The 21,560-nt window shown below is 36.7% G+C and overlaps 1 protein-coding gene across 2 annotated transcripts in view; it reads right to left on the bottom strand.

Annotated features, from left to right (window-relative positions):
• LOC126478212 (ATP-binding cassette sub-family C member Sur) overlaps window positions 1-21,560 on the bottom strand; it is a 402,049-nt gene that overhangs the window by 143,156 nt on the left and 237,333 nt on the right. For both annotated transcript variants that reach the window (XM_050103682.1, XM_050103681.1), the window contains exons 15-17: window positions 14,229-14,539; window positions 7,759-7,836; window positions 7,292-7,392 (exon numbers count right to left, since the gene is read on the bottom strand). In XM_050103682.1, coding sequence (XP_049959639.1) covers window positions 7,292-7,392; window positions 7,759-7,836; window positions 14,229-14,539 — 490 coding nt within the window. The remainder of the gene's footprint in view (window positions 1-7,291; window positions 7,393-7,758; window positions 7,837-14,228; window positions 14,540-21,560) is intronic.

The raw sequence follows: 21,560 nt of genomic DNA on the forward strand, positions 1-21,560 counted from the left end.
AACAGCTGCTTCACTATGCATGTTGTTTGGATACTCCCTTGCAGCAAAAGTTTCTCTGAGTTGTGTAGATCAGAATTGTCTCTCTAACACATCCCGTGCTCTCACAATTGCTCTGGCCTAAACCTTCACTAACCTGCTCTCACTGCCTCATCTTGCTTTTTCCCTTCTCTCTTTTGTCCACACCACTCCTTTTCCATCCAGAAAGTGAACTGCCTTCTTCATACCTTCTCCCTGTCTCACAGCCCCCCCCCCCCCCCCCCCAAATGCAGTCATTCTTCCTCCCCTTCCCTCTCTCTTGCTCTCTCTCCCTTTTCAGCACTTTACCCTTGTCTCTCCCCTCCCTTTTTCCCTCTTCATCTTCACCTTTCTCTCCTGTGCCACCTCCCATTTTTCTCCTCTCCCTCTTCCTATATCTCTTTTCTGTGCTCCATGCATTGATCTGCTATATATTTCTGTTTTCTAATATGCAACACCACTGTTGAAGTGCTCTGCACATTGCTCTCTTGTTCTGTTTAGTTGGAAAATGTTCAATGGTGAAAGTTCAAACCTGAGGGCAGTCAGAAGGTTCAGTGACAGAATAAAGCATATATGTTCCTTCATGATATCACACTTCTTGTAATATTCCAGCAAGTTGAAACATTCAGAATTATAACTTGAAATAATAAGCTTTTAATAAATATGATACAAGAAAAAGCTTATTTTTCAGTACATCTAATCACAGTAGCACTCATACATATGTATACACTACAGCATCATTACCTATTCTTTTATGTTCTATTTGTGTTCTTCAATTCAGCTACAGGTAAATAGGCTAAGTGTAATTTATTGAATTTATACTTCCCTCTTTGCTCCATCAATACACAAATTAAATGTCAATAGTGATGATGAGCAACTTTCCTTGATTTTCTTCTCATGTATTTATTTATTCATTTATTTATTTATTTATTTATTTATCATGCCACCAGTCTTGATTATTCCAGTCTGCTTCACATAACAGAATGGCTTACCTTTCTTATCCCTGTAATCAATACCGCACATGCCAAGGATGGCATAAAATGGAGTTCAGTTGTAAATTCTGTCTGGACAAGGGATGCAAAACACAATTGCTGACTTGAACATGATGGTTTCCTTGACTCATTATATCAAAATAAATTTTTGTAATTGTTCTGGTATAATGATAAAGTTTGTATTAGGTTGGTGCATAAGTTCATAGCGTTTTTGTTTTGCATGTTAGTATTCCAGGTGCTCTGGGTTTATTTGTTGGTTGTCATTTTTTATTTGTAGTTCCCTGTTGCTATGTGAGTTTACATTTGTTCATTATGTCATTTGTAGAAAGTGAGTGAATGGTGGACACTAGAAAATGGAGTGCCAGGTGGAGAAATTGGTACATTTCAAACATAGTTTTCTGTTTGAGTTAAATAGAGGTGTGATGGTGGTGGAGGCTTCCAGAAACATTTTTCCAAGGATGGGATGATGCCATCAGACAGAGCATGGCAGAAAAATGGTTTTCTCATTTTCAGGAGGATCATTTTTTATATTAGTGACTCTCCACATTCAGGAAGTTCTGTGGGGGTTTGATGAAGACCATTTAAACATATTAATCCACAATGATCCACATCAATGTACTCGAGAACTGGCAAATGTGATGAACTGTGATCATTCCACCATCATGTAGCATATGTATGCTGTGGGGAATGTTCAAATTTGGGTGTATGGGTACTCATGAACAGCACCATCTATACCAATCCTGTATCATTGTAAGGTGACTAGAAATGGTGCCTTTATGCTGACACAAGAAAAAAAGAAAGGAATAGGTAAAATACAGCAACTACTCCTTGTACAAAGACCTGTATACATCCACAAAGGATAACATTATACACCTGGTGGAACAGTGATGGTGCGGCATACTACAAACTGCTTACCTAATGTGTATCCATCACTGCAGTCCAATAACAGTCCACGATAACCCCTGCCACACTCTGCTAAACTGACAAAAAACATTATACAGGAGTTTGGTTGGGAAGTCATTCCACACCCTCTTTATTCACTTGGTTTTGTGCCTTCTTCAGATTTTCATTTTTTTCACTCTCTATCAAGCAACCTTCTAGAAACTTCTGTTCTGGATGAAAATTTGCTCCAAAGATGCCTTGATGAGTTCTTGGCCTCAAAACCACATTTCTACAGTTGCAGAATCAAAAAGTTACCCCAGGATAGGCAGACTGTTGTAAACAGTGAAGGGGAATACATTATTATTGATGACTAAAGCCTTCCGTTCATCTGTTGTGTTTACTAAACTTATGGACAATAGCTACAAACTCATGCACCAACCTAAAACAATAGCTACAAACTCATGCACCAACCTAAAACAATAGCTACAAACACATGCACCAACCTAATAGAAACTAACTGTGAAATCTTTTAATGCACAGTCGGAGATGACAAAGCTGATGGAGGCTGACCTAGCACACACTGCTGTTTTACATGTTGGAACTATCAGCAGATGCGGCTTCACCAGGCATGACCTATATTGCAATGGGGATGAGAAGGGGAAACTGGTAGTGTTAATTGGAGCCAAATATTGCATAAATCTTGTTCTTACAATTAGGACATCCATACCATTTTGTATGATTTAGCACCAAAATATTTAATACACAGCAAGATCATGAGAAGAAATAGAAATATCAATGAGTGGTGAGACACATCAATGAGGAGTGAGGCATCGGATGTTTTTATTTAGACAGAACATATGCTGAATGAAAATGAATGGTCTACAGCCTACAGAAACACTAATATATATCTCTGAAGATAACAGATGGCAAACTGGAATATAGCAGTGAAGTTAAGGACAAAACTCAGTGGACAGTGGAAAATTCCAAAAAGGTAAATGACTGATATTAGGTTAATTTAAACAGTTTAATAAAAGTTTTAAAATTGCTTTTAAGGAATCCCAATATACAGTAATCGCAGCTGATCTAAATACAAATGAAATGGACAATAACAATTGTACAAAAGGTTTCTATGAGATTTACAACTTTACATTAACACTGCATAGTCCAACAATATGTTATCAAAGATTAAAAAATATGTAGATAGATCTTGATAAGATTTCAGTGATGCAAAAACTGGCAACTTGCTTTAAATGTACAGAAATGTAAAACTGTGCATTTCACAAAACACAAAAATGTGGTATCTTATGGCTGAAATGTCAGTGAGTCATCACTGTATTCAGTCAACTCCTACAAACACCCGAGGGTAACAGTTTGTCTGGATAGGAAATGGAATGATCACGTAGGCTTAGGTATAGGTAGTGGCAGACTTCAAGAAACTGCTTACAAAACAGTGTATCTAATCTCAGAATATTGCTTACATTTGTGGGATCCGTGCCAAACTGCAGTGACAGGAGATATCAGTTGTACTCAAAGAAGTGACAGCAAAAAATGGTCACAGGTTTGTTTGACAGATGGAAGAACATCACAGAAATGTTGAACAACATGGATTAGCCGATACACAAAGATGTTTTGGGACTGCAGCTAGATCATGTTGACTTGGATTGGCAGATACATGAAGACAGACACTAATTATCCTGCAACAGCCCATATACAAAGCCTCAACAAACGGAAATGAAGAATTTAAAATGATAGTTCAGCTGCCAATGTATCACACTTGTAGGTACCTGGAAGACAAGTGTAAACTAATTTCAGCCCTACACAGACAGATTTAGCAGTTTTTATTCCCATGCACCATGTGTGATTGGAATATGAAGAAACCCTAACATGTAGAAAATGCTTAGCGCCTTCTGCCAAACATTTCACATTGGTTTGTGAGGATGAATGTACATGTAGATGTAATTATTTATGTACTAGAGGGAAAGCAGGATTTGCAAGCAATAAATACAGAAATTTTGAATTATTATGGTAAAACAGTTTGATAAACAGATGCCAACATGACTAAAAATGAATTTGTGGAGGGAAGATAGACAAAACCAGAAAACTTAAGGAAATTACAAATGTTAATGAAGCCAGAAAACTAGAGAGGAATTTGATTATCTGAAACCATGAGAAAGGATGACAAGTCTTCTGCTTATTATTAAACTAGTATATAAACACCGAGTAAGCAGCTAACTATACACACAGTTGTAAATAAAGTGAAGAGCAAAAATGCAGTGTAACAAATATTATAAAGTCAAGGGGAGCAGTAACAGGAGGACATGAAAACCCATGACAGTTCTTATGTTTACAGGAAGGAAAAGAAGCACACAGAAAGTTAATAACAGAAAGTAAATCCAGCTTCTGCTAAAATGAACTTGCAATCTCAAGTAATATTTTGGAGAGTTCATGGTCTCATGCAAATACAGACACAAAATTCAAAGAGACAATGGTGATATTATATTGGGGAAGACAGAGAATGAGAGGAGGGGCCAAGTTGAGGTTAGTCCCGTTTTTAATGTATACAATGTTGGAGTAGTTGACAGCCTCACAAACGACAGCTCTCCAAAAGTAAAGTAGGGCAAGTAGCATTCACACTGTAAAAGAATTCTTACTCTTGCTTCCAACAAATGAAGGTAGTAAAAATAGCCAACTTTTCAAAAATAAAATAAAATTTTGAGGGTCTAGCAGGTACATCAGCTAGGTCAACAAATGGTTGATCATGTTTGCTGATCAGGCTAATGATTATTCTGATTAATTCAATCATTGTAGAGCACTTTCTACTGCCTTTTAAAAAACTATAGGTATAAGAAAAACCCTGGAGTGATAGGACAATTAGTAATAACAAATCGTTGCTAAAATAGTGGAAATTGTGATTTAAGAAAGAATGTAGAATTTCACAGAAACAAAAACAACATTCTGAATGAGGTACATATTTGTTTATTAAAGTAGATATACCAGCAAATTTTTTAGTTCCTGTAATAGAAAGACTATATAAGCATATGAAAGTCTGTGCTTTGTTCCTTGACATTTCAAAGCCAGTTGATTGTGTTAGCCACAACAGTCTTATTGCTGAAGAAAAGCAGAAACATTCCAGGGAAATTCTTATGTAAAAGAAAAAAATATTATTGCAATTACAAAATACATAAGACAGAAAACCACCATATGACAAACTCCAGAATGTAAAAGCTCTAGGACAGTTCATACTAGCCCAAGACAGCATGTTTCTAAAAATAAAAAAAATTAAAAAAGCAGGATTGCGAACAGATTGAAAGGGTAATTTAACAAATTTTGAATTGTACATCAGTATAGAGCTATCATCAAAAGAACAGGGAGTATTCTATTTGAAGAACCCAGTTTAGTAGGAAATAAAGAAATTCATAAGAAAATTAAAAGCCATAAACCTACTGGAAGTGATGAGAAATGAAAAAAGAGATTTGGAAGTTCAATGAATTTGTGTTTAAGAGCAGCCTCTAAAAATTATTACACTACTGTCTGAAAGAATTAAAAAGAAGTTGGTATTTTCAGAACAAATTTTCACTCTGCGCTGGAGTGTGTGTTGATTTTAGGTGGTATGCACCCTGCATATAAAAAGGGAGATCTAACATATTGTTCAAACTATGAAGGATTTGTGTTGTTGAACACAAATTACAAAAATTTATTTTTAGCAAAGATACGACTATATACTTAAGTTTCCCTAAATGATGCCCAATTTGGATTTAGATCAGACAGATCCATAATTCACAGTGCATACTTGCTAAGGATGTTGCAAGAAAATGAATTCAGTCAAGATATACATATACCTCTGTTCAATTTTAAAATAGCTTTTCATAATATTAACAACAATGGGAGAAGGAGAGATTGCTACTTACCATATAGAGGAGGCACTGAGTCACAGACAAGCACAATTAAAAATATTACTATAATATTAAAGCTTTTTGATAATGACCTCATTCTGCAATAGAAAACATGCACGTTCACACAAGCTCAGCTCATGCATACATGGTAACTGTCTCAGGGCACTAGAGCCTCGGAGCTCTAGTGCTTTGAGACAGTTACCACGTATGCATGAGTTGTGTTTCTGTGCAAGTGTTTTCTAGAGCAGAAGAAGGGCTTTATCTGGAAACTTTAACATTTTAGTAGTCATTTTCATTGTGTCTGTCTGCAACTCAATGCCTCCTGTATATGATGAGTAGCTGTCTACAATTTCCATATTGTTGTTGTTTCATCCAGGTCTTTCCATCGCTTTATAGTATTAACATAAAAAAATTATGGAAATGTGTGAGGTGACTTGGTATCCCAATAAAATTTATGATTTTAATAAAATTCTGCTCTTTGAACTCAAAACACAAAATAAAAGTTGCATTTGAGGTCAAAACATGAGTCAAACAAGCAATTCACTATCTCCATTTGTATTAAATATTATAGGCCCCTAATTATCAAAATAACTGAAAAAGTAAAATTATTACAAAATGGAGCAATATTAAGATCTTCACATATACTGATGGCACTGTTCTATTAGCTGACAATGAGAATGAGTTAAAGTTCTTACAACACAATTAATAACTGCTGTGGAAGTTGTAGGTCTTCAGAAGAATAGAGTTAAAACTATGTACTTCATCTTAATTTGTCACCCAAAATCTAATAATGCATGGCCAATTAATAACACAATTTTTGCTAAGAGCAATGAATTTAATTAAGTTGGCATCCTGATAACCTCTGATGACATCAATGAAATTTGGAACAGCCAACTTAGAATGTTTTGAATAATAATTGCAGATATGGTTTTAATAATGAAATACCAGCATGCACATCTATTTTACTTCATCATAATTTGGGGAATGCAGCAATTAGACTGGTTAGTGAAGCTACAAAAGAAGGCACCCCAATAGCCATTGTTATTTAGAGCTGTACATGTAGACTGTCCCTTCATTGTACATAAAAGAAACAACTAACATGCTTAAAGAACATAGGACTACAGCTTGAAATTCAGTGCTTAATTCAGTTCCTGCAAGTACACAATACACTACTGAAGAAAGCATGCAGAGGAAGAAGTGGAGTGAGTGAAGTGGTGTGCATAAGACGGCTTATAAATAGCCTATACATGGAATGAATCTTTCACTCTGCAGCGGAGTGTACAGTGTTATTAACCTTAATGGCAAATTAAAACATATTCCAAACAGATTCAAATTAGAACCCTTGAAATGCACTGGCACTGTTTGCATCATAAATGTAATATCCAGCAAAGAGAAAAATATTATTCATGCATCACTCTTTTTGTCATCAGAAATCCACATCAAAAGGTCACAAACCTTCACTATTTGTTAGAGAACCGCTTGGATATTAACAAGTAATGTGCAACTTACACAAATCATCATCTTCACTTAAGTCATCACTCAAACTAGAAGTTGTTGAGAGTAGCCGTCTAGCTGGTTGTTGCTCCTGTTCTGTTACTGATGTCGTGGATCTGTCAAAGAGTAACTATTTATCACTTACAAGATTTCAAACATGAAATGTGTTAATTTTTACATATGATTTCTCTATTAAAAGCTTTCATGTAGTTTTAAGCAAGTGTAGATATCAAAATGATATTTATAATACTGAACACCTGAGTTATATATCCTGTACTTATTAAGTATCATAAAATATTTTATCAAGTTACTAGATTTTTTGTAAAATACAGAAACAGTAAGAAATAATTTATAAGACCTACATATTCAAAAAAGATTTTCCACTATGTGAAAACATGAGTTTGACAATAATTTAATTTCAAATTAATTCAAAAAAGCATTGAATACTTAAGTTTAAATTTAAAAACACATGTTACACTCACTTAAATGAAGTAGATGATGCCAGTTTCTTCAGGACACCCTTATCTTTCGCAGCAGCAGGAGGAGTAATAGGAACTGGCCTCAATTTAAAAAAAAAGAAAGAAAAAAATAGTGAATGACATCTACATGTATTATATCATAATGCAAGTTCCTTGGGGACAGCAATAACAATGCATGCTAAGAAACAGATGTACATAATTTTATTTTGATGTCCTGTGTGAGTAATAGTGCAATGTGTGATGAAGGAGTGTGCAGTTCAATGAAAATACTTTCCAGATTTCACTCATCTGGAAGATACAGAAGACATATGTGTCTGAAATGAACATTATATCCAAGATCAAAAACATTACAATACCCAAATATTAGAATTAATCTGCCCTAATCAGCTGTAATCAGTACTCCTAAAACTTGTGGCTAGGACTCAAAGAGGGCCTATCACAAACCATCACACTTGGTGTGTGTGTGTGTGTGATATGCCTTTCCGCTATGCAAGCTGCCAGACTGCTGTCACCATGGTAGAATCTGACATATATTGGTCATTACTGTAGGACAAGTTGAAGTAAAAACAATGTATTTCCACTCAGCATGTCTATGGCAGTACCCACATGCCCATTACAGTATGAATATTTTTGATGATTAAAGCTAGAACATGTGCCACCAGTATGGACTACTGCAAGGAGTTTAGAGCCACTGATGTGAAAAGGTCCAGATCCATTGCAGTGCTCTGACATGGAGCCAAAAGTGTGGAACCAGCTGTATGATCTGTTACGGCCATGCTGACAAGGTACCACTCACTCCTCTATGTGGTCACACTGTGTGGACAAATATCTAATTCTTATTGTGGATAACCTGCTTACACTCACTAGTTATGTACATAGATAATAATCATATCAGCATGGCCTGTACAAGCTGAAGTCTCACATTTGGCAAGCTTATTTTCCAGAGATGGTCACTCTATTGTGTTCACACTCACAAACATAATGTTATTGCACCATTTCACATCAACAAGCAAAACTGGCTCTTATTTTCACATTTCTGTTTTATTTGATGGCTGTTCACATTTTCTGAGCAGTGTGACAGACTTCTCCAGCTGCACAGGGTATGGTGTCTCTGGTTCTACATGTGGGCCATGTCTCTGCAGTGTTAATCCCTGCAGGCCAGAGTGGCCAAGCAGTTCTAGGCGCTAGAGTCTGGAGCTGCACAATCTCTATGGTCGCAGGTTCGAATCCTGTCTCGGGCATGGATGTGTGTAATGTCCTTAGGTTAGTTAGGTTTAAGTAGTTCTAAGTTCTAGGGGACCGATGACCTCAGAAATTAAGTCCCATAGTGCTCAGAGCCATTTTGGACCATTTGGATATTAATCACTGTTTTATTTTATTTTGGAACAGAAAATAATTTATAATACATTGTTTGTATATATGGCATAGGAAAAGGGATAAACATAATTAATTTGTAAAAGCCTTAATGGCTGAATGCTTTAATTGTGAGAGTCTTTTTGTTGTGCCTACCTGCGACTCAGCATCTCTGCTATATTGTGAGTAACAATATTCCTTTTCAAATATTGTCACATAATAATAAATACTGACAAACTATCTAGCTTGTACATTTGATAGCAGTAGTTATTAAGTGAGACTACCTCATCAACGCAATCAAAGTAAATTATTGTGTAATCAACAATGGAAAATCCAGGATGGAATTTAACAATATTATGAAAAGGATACTTGTTACTCAACATATAGCCAGAGATGCTGAGTTGCAGATAGGGACAACAAAAAGACTAACAGTCTTTTTGTTGTGCCTATCTGTGACTCAGCATTTGTGCTATATGTTGATCAGAAAATATCCTGTTCATAATATTGTTAAATTACAGTATAATGTAGCATGACACATGCAATAATCAACAATATTTTATAAATGAGGTTTCCTTATTATGATGTTCCAGAAATTCAGAGACAGAGTAGAAGCAGGTGTCAAGCAAGAAATGTTTCAACTTTAGCTTCAATGTATTTAATGTCAGTGAGCATTTCAGGGAAGAAGGCATATCATTATTCAACATAACTCCACTATATTACACTCATATTTTGCATAAGTTTGTAATTACTGTGTTTACATTTAGGTTAAGATCCTGCCTAGTTTCACACAGGTATAAATCATAGTTATGTTTGAAGATGTTTTCCATTTTGAGAGGCTCTATTTCATAAAAATTAGTACGTCATAAATGAGCAAACATGGTTGAGGCAGTATTTTCAGAATTTGAGAAAGAGTTCAACAGGAATCCCTGCAGTTTGCTTCATTTCTCACTCTGATAATTTTTCGTGTATTTAAAAGGTTTTTTTTTTCTTTTTTGTAAATTGTGGAAATCCTCCAAAAATTATTCCACGACTTAGTACTGCTTGTGTACTATCCTGAAACATTGTTATCACTGATGAGTAGCTTATATTTTGAGCAAGAATCCTAACAGCATACATACGCATATTCAGTTTTTTATTTAGATTTTTCAGGGCCACTTCAAATCCTCCTGAATATGTAAACCTACAAATTCTGTATGACACAAATTTAGGAAAAAATGTTCCTCAGAAGATTAACAGCCTTCATAAATAAAGAAAGGCTAATAAATGACTCACAGCTGGAAAGTCAACCCAATCAGCAATTTTTTTGCCGTTTTAAATTAAATACTAACAGCAGTGAATGATAAGCAACATGTATCGGGAATATTTCTTGACCTTAGTAAAGCCTTTCATTTTACTGATCATGAAATATCTTGCATAAGTTAAGTGACTATGGAATTAAAGGCCAGTCTAAAAGGTGGCAATCATATGTCAATAGTCATCAATAGGTTACAGAAATAAAGTAAAAATACATTGAAACCTAGTTATTGCAATGCTGAGCACAAAATAATCAAGTATATAGTTCCACAAGGGTCAATTCTGGGACCCGACCTAAAAAAACACAGTGAAACACAAAAAAATTCTAGTTTTCGCAATAACAAGCAAAAAAAGAAGCTATGGAATTGAACAACAGTCAGTTCTGGGACCTGTCCTCAAATAAAAAGACAGTGAAACATGAAAAATTTCTAGCTTTTGCAGTAATGAGTGAAAAATCCAAGTATGGGATCCCACAATGTTAGTTCTGGGACCTGTCCTATTTCTGCTGTATGTAAATAACTTGGCTGACAAAATACATGATGGGACACCAGTACTCTTTGCAGGTGAAACTAATGTCCTAATTAAATCACACTGTGAGAAAAATCTGCAGGAAAGTGCAACATAAGTTTCACATAGTTCAGCACAGTGACTCAGTACCAACAGGCTCATTATGGATTCTGAAAGGTACTGGGAATTAGCTTCCACACCACAAAAAATCTCCAACCTGCAAGACCTGTTTAGGAAACTTCAGAAAGAGAAATGGATAGGTTGGAGTTAGATATAGCTGGAATTAATGAAGTTCAGTGACAAGAGGAACAGGACTTCTGATCACATGTGTATGGGTTTATAAATACACAATCAAATATGGATAATTTTAGTCTAGTAATTAATAAGAATATAGGAACACAGGTAAGCTACTATCAACAGCATAGTGAATGCATTATCACAGCCAAGATAGACATGAAACCAACACCCTCCACTGTCAAATGAAGAGATAGGAAAAATGCATGATGAGATAAAATAGTTATGAAAGAGGAAAATTCGGTTGTGAATGGGACACTGGAATTTGATAGTAGGAAAAGGCAGAGAAGGAAAACTAGTAGGTAAATAGACTGGGGGAAAGGAATGAAAGAGGAAGACACATGGTAGAATTTTGTACAGATCATAATTTAATTATCACTAACACTTGGTTTAAGATTAATGAAAGAAGTTTATATATGTGGAAGAGACTTGCAGACACCTGAAGGTTTCAGTTGATCATACAGTGGCAAGAGAGTGACTTCAGAACCAGGTTTCAAATTGTAAAACATTTTCAGTGGCAGATGTGAACCGTGAACACAATTGGTTGGTTGTGAACGATATATTGAAACTGAACAAATTACAAAAAAGTAGATGTTACCTGGATAAGTTGAAAGAACCAGAGTTTGTTGAGTTTCAGCGGTAAACAGGGGACAGGAATACAGGGCACTGAAACAGGGGACAGGAATACAGTACAAGATGAGTAGGTAGTGTTGAGAGATGAAATAGTGAAGGCAGCAGAGGATCAAATAGGTAAAAAGCAAGGCCTATTAGAAATCCTTGGATAATATAAGAGAAAAGGAATTTAACTGATAAAAGAAGAAAATATAAAAATGTAGCAAATGATGCAGGTGAAAGGGAATACAAACATTTAAAAAATGAGATTGACAGGAAGTGCAAACTGGCCAAGCAGGAATGGCTAGAGGACAAATGTAAGGATTTAGAAATGTATTTCATTAGGGGAAAGATAGATGCTACCTACAGGACAGTTAAAGTGCCCTTTTGCTGGAAAGAGAAGCAGCTGTATGAATATCAAGGGCTCAGATGGAAAAGTAGTCCTAAGTGAAGAAGGGAGAGCTGAAAGGTGGAAGGAATATATAGAAGATCTATACAAGGGAGATAAACTTGAAGGCAATATTATAGAAAAGCTAGTGGTTGGAGATGAAGGTGATATGATACTATGAGAAGGATTTGACAGAGCTCTGAAAGATCTAAGTCAAAGCAAAGCCTTGGGTGCAGACGATAATCCATCAGAACTACTAACAGCATTAGAAGAGCCACCTAGTGGGCAAGATATATGAGACAGGCAAAATACACACAGACTTCAAGAAGGACATAATAATTCCAATTCCACAGAATCAGTTGCTGACAGGTGAGAAAAATACCCAACTATCAGTTTAATAAGCCATGGTTGCAAAATACTAACACAAATCCTTTACAGAAGACTGGAAAAACTGGTAGAAGCTGACATCAGGGAACATCAGTTTATCTCAAATGATAGACTAAGGAAAGGAAAACCTAGATTTAAAGCTTTTCTAGATTTTGAGAAAGCTTTTCTTTAGACAATGTCAACTGAAATACACTCATTGATATTTTGAAGGTATCAGGGGTAAAGTTCTGGGAGTGAAGGCCATTTACGACTTGTACAATAATCAGGTGGCAGTTATAAGAGTTGAAAGGCATAAAAGGGAAGCAGTGGCAGAGGAGAAAGGATTGTAGACTATCCCTGATGTTATTCAATCTGTACAGTGAGTGAATAGTAAAGGAAACCAAAGAACAATTTGGAGAAGGAATTAAACTTCGGGGAGATGAAATAAAAACCTTGATGTTTGCAGAAGACATTGAAATTCTGTCAGAGACAGCAAATTACTTGGAAAAGCAGTTGAATGGGATGAACAATGTTTTGAAAGGATGATATAAGATGAACATCAACAAAAGCAAAATAAGAGTAATGGGATGTAGTCAGATAAAATCAGGTATTTGTGAGGGAATTAGATTAGGAAACAAGGCACTTAAACTAGTAGATAAGTTTTCCTATTTGGGCAACAGAAAAATGGATTATAGCCAAAGTCAACAAGATAAAAAGTGTTTACAGGCAATGCCAAGAAAAATGTTTTTGAAGAAGAGAAATTTGTTGATATCAAATGTAAATTTAAGCATTAGGAAGTTACCTTCTGTAGGTATTTCTCTGGAGTTCAGCCATGTATGAAAGTGACAAGTGGATCATAAGCAGTTTAGACAACAAAGGAATGGAAACTTTTGAAATGTGGTGCTACAGAAGATGGCTGAAAATCACATAACTAATTGGGAGATACTGAACAGAACTGGGGAGAAAAGAATTTTGTGGCACAACTTGATTAAAAGAAGTGATTAGTTAAGGGAATACAGTCTGAGACATCAAGGGATCACCAGTTTAGAGTTGGTGAGAAATGTGGGAGGTAAAAATAATAGAGGGAGACCAAGAGATGAACACAGTTAGCAAGTTCAAAAGGATGTAGGTTACATTAGTTACACAGAGATGTCAAGGCTTGTACGGAATAGAACAGCATGGAGAGCTGCATCAAACCAGTCTTTGGACTGAAGATCACAACAACAACTTGTTAGATAACTGAGCATTTTGCAGAGGCCTCTTTGAAGATTGTTAAATTTTAACACATACTTCCCATTTTAACACATACTTCCCAACACATTTACCCATGAATGGTATTTGTTGCTATTAATAAAAGTCCTTCTGAGTTTTTCTTTGATTTCTGTAACAATAATACAGGATGGAAAAATAATTTCCATGTGGATTTTGCCTTCTTACCTAGGACTGAATATGGGTATTTTTTAATCTGGTGCAGAGGTCTTCAGCAACCTCTCATTAGGCATATAGCAAGACAGTAGATTTATTTAAAACTGAATTATGTATACTACTGAGTAACTGTAAATGTAAATGTGGTAAAGGATTATACAACAATTTATTGTTGCATAAGTTACTATCATACAGAATGTAAGTGTTCATATAAAACTTATTTGCTATGATTTACCTTGAAAGTATTGGTATAAACTGGCCATTAGTAATAGCTGGAGATGAGAGTTGCCTCATAACAGGGAAAGGAATATTTTCCACTGTTCTATTGGCCTGCAGTGAGGACATTCGAAGGACAACTTTGTGACGTGCTGGAGGTTCTATTAATGTTGATGCCCTTGCCCGCCTTCCACGAAGAATATCTTGTTCATTTGGACAGATAAATTCATCTTGATATTCATCTGTTGGAAGTGGAAGATCATGTGTCAGATGTCTCGAGCCACCAAATGCATTCTTCTGTTTCCGGAATGGTACAAACTGTGGTAATCCCTGCGTGCAAAAGGATTGTTAGTTTATAAGGGTAGCATTAAACAGGAAGGAATAGATTTACTTAAAATTCATTATATCTGTAAATGAGTAAACATTAAAATAACAGTGGTTATAGTTTACAAAAATAAAATCCATTATTATAAATCTGAATTGCTGTAAAAATAGATATGCCATTTTTGTTTACAACTGATTTCCCATTTACTAACTTATGTAGTTGATAGGAGAGAAATTAGCTACTTCTGTTGTGCATGAACAGACATAGTTCATCTACATTTTTTAAAAATAAAAATACAATACGCAAATTATAAAGTAAAATCCTTTAAAAATTAATTGCAATCTTAATTAAACATAAAACTTGGCTGAATACAATATTTTTAGTTTACCCTCCAAGTGAAAGAATAAATAAATTCTTATGTGAACCCACTCTTGAATGAGAAATGTAAATTTGCTCGTGGGAGAAACATTTTTTCTCAGATCCATTTAACACACTATGCCTACATATCACTCACTTTCCTCCTCTATCCCCACCCTCTTTCCTGGAGGTATTAAGATTGTCCTGGTCCTACAGCACTATTTTTTTCAGATATTATATGATATGTGTACCATGCTTGGTTGAAGATTCTCCACATCAAGGAGAGTTCAGTTTCACCTATGAAGCTGTATGCTTTCTTAATAAATTGCACTGATCAACTCTTCTCAGAACATTAGGTGAGTAGGTTGAGACGTTTCTTGTTGTCTTCCGGTGAAGTGTTGGGATTCTGTCAGATGCTATTACTTGTATATTTCAAGTCATGTCTTACAGCTTCTGGAGTACCACCAGTTTGGTCAATCACAAGTGAAATGAGAGTCTTGGGCAGTGGGGACAGAGTTCATGAGAAAATGTCTGCACTTTGTGTCTTGGGGGGTCACTATTCCATCCTGTCCATTAACGGCACTCCATGTAGGAATTCCTTCTGGCATATGTTTGATGTTACATGATCCCAAGTGCAGGGTGAGGTAGAAGCTGCTGTTCTTGTTCACTAGATTTCCACGCATTCTTATTTCAAAAGCTTTCTTGATTATCGAATTACAGAAACCCCTGACAAAACATAGCATCTTTGGGTCTGTGAAGTTGAATGTGTATCCTCGACGATGTGCTCCACAATTCATTGGGGTGCAGCATTCCTTTTTGCTTGTGTATTGGTGGCCTTTCTTGCACATGATCCAATACATACCATGTGTTTTCAGAACTAAGGAATTTTTTATGGTGCCCAGCATGCTCTTAATTTTGCATACGTGGAGAAAACTGCCTTCATATTATGGTTTTTCAGGAAACTGGCAATCTTGGCACTGGGCTATCCAGCGTATGGGATGAGCACAATGCCTTGCTGCATTCATTCATCTCTTACTTTTTCTTCCAATCAGCCACCCTGATAGTACATCTTTTTGTTGCCTGTGAGTCTACGTTCCTATAGAATGTTTCACAAAGGTGTTGCAACTCATTGTTGTAGATGGTTTGGGCTCTGCTCACTATAGTCATGATTACCAAGAAGTGAGGCACTAGATGGTGGCAGACATCCAGAATTTAAGTTGAGGTTCATGTGCACCTTCTTGTGGTTCACAGACAGCCCAAGCACATCATCGGTTCTTTTATCTTTATTAAAATTTCCAACAAAGGAAAACAATTAGTTTTCTCTACTTCAATGTGAACTTTACACTTTAATGTATGCTGTTAACATGCTGCAGAAACTCCAAGATGTTTCCTTTCACTTGTGGTCACAACATAAAGGTGTTTTTCTCTTAATTTATAGGAGAAAATTGGCTTGATCCAATTAATGTCAAGTGATGTATCCTTGAAGTGCTCTGTGTAAAAGTTGATGATTACTGTAGGGAGAGGAGAATGTATCTGTCCATACACAGAACTTGAAACAACATTGAAAATACATCATAATTAGTACATGTCAAAGTAGTTCTATTGTCTCCTTATCATAGTGATTCTATAGCTGTTGTAAGGAGTCTTCTACTTGCACTCATGTGCAGAGCAACATGACATTAAAGCTGACAGCAAATCAACTCTTATCCAGGTATTTATCTCAGAGAACTGCCACAAACCATCTTGAGTTTTGACATTGTGTCACCAGAGGCTTCAGAAGCATTGCTAGATATTTAGCCAAACCACAGATTAAGCATTAATCTATACATTGTTAGTCACAATAGCACTCACTCTTCATGTATTTTTGGAAGTGACAAAGTGGAACTGTTTCTAAGGACTTTAATACTCTCAAATCTCCTCATCTAAGCACAAATTGTTGAGGAGTGAGATAGTCTTCTGTGACACTCCTGGTGTAGGATCCTTCATCACTTGTTTGTACACTGTGTTTTGCAGTATGATCCCAATTTTCTGTTGTCAGCAATACAATAGAAGTGTCTTCACCTGCCGCTAAGACACAGAAGTCTTTGTCAGTGTGAGAACATGTATTGCACTGTATTCTCCTATGAAGTTTTCAATTTTCCACAGTTTGTTTTCCCCTGAGACTTTGTGTTCAATACTGCAGTGATTTACATTTGGAGAGCATTTTAGAACTGGTGTTACATGAGTTCTTTTTTGAGTGCAGATGTGGGTCCCTCATCCTGTCATGTCAGCTCCTTGTAGGCACACTTCAGGTAGCAACTGAGACTGTGTGCTCTGTTTTTTGTGCTTTCTCATTTGCAGAGCTACCTGAGATACATGCATTTCTATCTGCCCACTACCATGTTTAGGCTAAAAGGACAGAAGCAAGTTGAAAGCAGCAGTTGAGTAGAGCATTTTTGAGCAGCTCTTCTCATATCTTGGATATGCTTTCTTACTAAGGCCGCACCACTTCATTATAAAACTCATCTTGTCCTGGGTGCCACAATTCTGTGAACTGCAGTAAGAATTCTAGCAATGGACAGGATGGACTGGCAGCTCAGTCACTCAGTATGCAGTCATTCTCTCACCATTTTCTGGGTCTGTAACTTTTGAACACTCATGATTCATCTCTCTGGTGCAAATCCAAATGAAAGACATAACCCAGTACATAGATAATAGCATCTACAAGAGCCATACAGTATTGCCACAAGGTGAAATGTAGGAAATGCATCAAAACTTACTAAATTAACATGTTACTCACCTGATTTCCCAAGAATAATTCCTCACTGCTGTAACTACCAATGTTGTGTATGCACTGTCTCATAGTTTGTGCGCAAAGTTTGTGCATGGTTTGGCCACTAGAGGCTACCTGGCCTGGTGATATGATGTCAGTTGCATACACAGTCTGCCTTTTGGACCTAATGTTTCTATAGTCCAGAATGCAATGCTCTGCTCGCCGCTTGTGTATTGCTAATTGTACTGTTTTTGACTTCACGTGTTCCACTTCAGTCATTGGTCTTTTGAGACTAATTTCCGTGGAGACAGTGCTTAAATCTCTTCTCAAGCAACTGCAGGCACTGACAGTTTTTATTTCCAGTTTAACAACTACACTGGCACACCCTGTGGCCCTGACAGCAACATATCCGCCGCTGTTCCTGGCATATGACAATGCAGAAGACGACTCAGACACATACAGAAAATGCCTATGGCAATATTTCTGGGCATTTGTTAATAGATGTAAACTTGTGCAAGGACTTTTTTTTCTTGGATTTCACTGTGCATATATCAGCTGTTGCGTGCACTCACTCCCTTACAAGAACCAGCAAATCCTTCACTTTATCCGCTGTTAGAGTTACTTCCTAACTGAATGAAATTTTCACTCTGCACCAGAGTGTGCACTGACATGAAACTTCTTCACAGATTAAAACTGTTTGCTGAACTCCAACTCAAACTTGGCACCTTTACCTTTTGTGAGAAAGTAGTCTATCATTTGAGCTACCCATGTGTGACTCACAATCCATCCTCACAGCTTTTCTTCTGCCAGTACCAAGTCTCCTACCTTCCAAACTTCACAGAAGCTCTCCTGCAAAACTTTACGAACTAGTACTTCTCGAAGAAAGGACACTGCAGAGAGATGATTTAGCCACAGTCTGAAGGATGTTTCCAGAATGAAATTTTCACTCTGCAGCAGTGTGTGCACTGATATGAAACTTATTGACAGATTAAAACTGTGTGCCGGACTGAGAGTCAAATTCAGCACCTTTGCCTTTTGTAAGTGCTCCAAACAATTGAGCTACCCAAGCACAACTCACTGCCTGTCCTCACAGCTTTACTTCTGCCAGTACCTCATCTCCTTCTTTCCAAACCTCACAGATACTCTCCTGCAAAACATGCAGAACTAGCACTCCTAAAAGAAAGGATGTTGTGGAGATATGGCTTAGGAGACGGAGTGTAGGAGACAAAGTACTGGCACAAGTAAAACTGTGAGGACAGTTCATGAACCTTGCTTGAGTAGCTGAGATGGAAGAGCACTTGCCGTCAAATGGCAAAGGTCCTGAGTTTGAATCTCTGTCCAGCACACAGATTTAATCTTCCAGGAAGTTTTTTACTTTCTATCTATCACTGTAAACATACGTTATTGCTTCTTGTGTGAATTTTTACCGTTGCTAAAAGTGGCCAAAACAGTCATATAGGGCATGAGCAGTAGATTAGATTAGATTAGATTAGGTTAGATTAGATTAGTACTTGTTCCATACATCATGAATACGACACTTCGTAATGATGTGGAACGTGTCAGGTTAGTAAAAGGTGACTACACAAGATACTACATTACACAAAATATTACATGTCTCTTAATATTTTTTAATTTTTTTATGTTTTTTTTATTTTTGGGGGGGGGGGGGGGTGGTGTTGGGGAAATTACCCACTTACTATATCCAAAAATTCATCTAATGAGTAGAAGGAGTTACCATTAAGAAATTCTTTTAATTTCCTTTTAAATGCTATATGGCTATTTGTCAGACTTTTGATGTTGTTAGGTAAGTGACCAAAGACTTCCGTGGCAGCATAATTTACCCCCTCTGAGCCAAAGTTAAATTTAACCTTGAGTAGTGAAGATCATCCTTTCTCCTAGTGTTGTAGCCATGTACACTGCTATTACTTTTGAATTCATTCGGATTGTTAATAACAAATTTCATAAGTGAATATATGTATTGTGAGGCTACAGTGAAGATCTCTAGTTCTTTAAATAAGTGTCTGCAGGATGATCTTGGATGAGCTCCAGCAATTATTCTGATTGCACGCTTGTGTGTAATGAACACTCTTTTACTCAATGATGAGTTACCCCAGAATATGATGCCATACAAAAGCAGAGAATGAAAATAGGCGTGGTAAGCTAATTTACTCAGATGTATATCGCCAAAATTTGCAATGACCCTAATAGCATAAGTAGCTGAACTCAAACATTTCAGCAAATCCTCAGTGTGTTTTTTACAGTTCAACCCCTAATCAATGCATACACCTAGGAATTTTGAATATTCTACCTTAGCTACCGATTTCTGATCAAAGTCTATATTTATTAATGGTGTCATTCCATTTACTGTGTGGAACTGTATATACTGTATTTTGTCAAAGTTTAATGGGAGCCCATTTGCAGAGAACCACTTAATGATTTTCTGAAAAACATCGTTTACAATTTCACCAGTTAATTCTTGTCTGTTGGGTATAATAGCTATACTTGTATTATTGGCAAAAAGTACCAGCTTTGCATCTTCGTGAATATAGAGAGATAAGTCATTAATATATATTAAGAACAGCAGAGGACCCAAGACCAAACCTTGTGGCACCCCATTCTTGATTGTTCCACAGTTTGAGAAATCACCAGTTTTTTGCATAATATGTGAACTGGTTATTTCAACGAACTGATGGACTTAGCCATAGTTGTAATTTTGTGGCAAAAGTTCATAAGGAATCCTATGCAGATCATATGCTTTGTGGAACAATCACATGTTTTGTTCCCGATAGGGAAGATTGAGTGTGAGCTCTACAACATGAAAATCCTATGCTTGTGGAAGTATTGAACATAGTTCAGTCATTTGAAGTTTCAAAGGCTGAAGTTAGTCAGACAGAATACCGGTCTGAAGTTTCAGAAATTAGTTCCTCTCACCCCTCCCAGCCTTCAGTCGGTTTGCGAGGGAACATAGGAGCGTAGATATTATTGCAGCAGTCCAGCAGCTGTCTCAGTGTCATGTAGCTAAATGTCATTCACAACAACAGTCTGTGTCATAACAGCAACACCCTTGTGTTCTGCTGCTTTCGTGGTCCTTCTGCTACATTCAACAAGAAAGGACTGCATGTTCCATGCACTGGGCAATGCTTAATAGGTGCCATAAGAAAGGACACATTGCTTCTGTATGTAACACCTTTCCAAACCAGAGAGAGGATGAAGCAAATGTGGATGTGAACATTGTGTCAGCAGTGATGGTGCTTCAGAGCAAGTTACACACTGAAATGTGTGTGTCTAACAAACCACTGAGAATGAGGTGGACACAGATGCAGCAGCAGTGTTAGTGACTTCTCAGTCTTATGTGGATTTGTGTTCTCCCCTTTGACTCCAATGCCTTGGAGGCTAGTGAGTTTTAAGAAACAATAGATTCTCATGCTTGACAAGTTTTCTGCACATGTGACTTTCAAGGCTGTAATTCGTTCATTAGCCTTCCTAGTTGTGGATGATGCTTACACTGAAAATCTGTTTGGTTTAGACACTTTTAAACTCTTTGGATTTTCCATTGATGATGAAGTGCATTTGGTTTCTGATCATCTGATCAAGTTCCATATCAACAGTTAGATGTTTTATGTGAGAAATTTGCCTCTCTATTTTCTCCAGGACTGAATTGTGCAATAGAATTCCAGGCTCATATTATGATGAAACACTCTACCCCCACCCCCTTGTTTTTTTCCGAGCCCGCCTGGTACTGGTAACTTTACGGGATCAAGTAAAAGCAGAATTAGATCATCTTTGATCCCTTGATGTTATTTGACATCGTTCTTCCAGTGAATAGTCATCATCACCTGGGCTAGTCAAAAAACCTATCAGTAAATTATGCCTCTGCAGTGATTCTAGAAATTTATTAATGGCCAATCAATCATTGA

Source organism: Schistocerca serialis, chromosome 1 (genome assembly GCF_023864345.2).
Source record: "Schistocerca serialis cubense isolate TAMUIC-IGC-003099 chromosome 1, iqSchSeri2.2, whole genome shotgun sequence".
Taxonomy (NCBI): Eukaryota; Metazoa; Arthropoda; class Insecta; order Orthoptera; family Acrididae; genus Schistocerca; species Schistocerca serialis.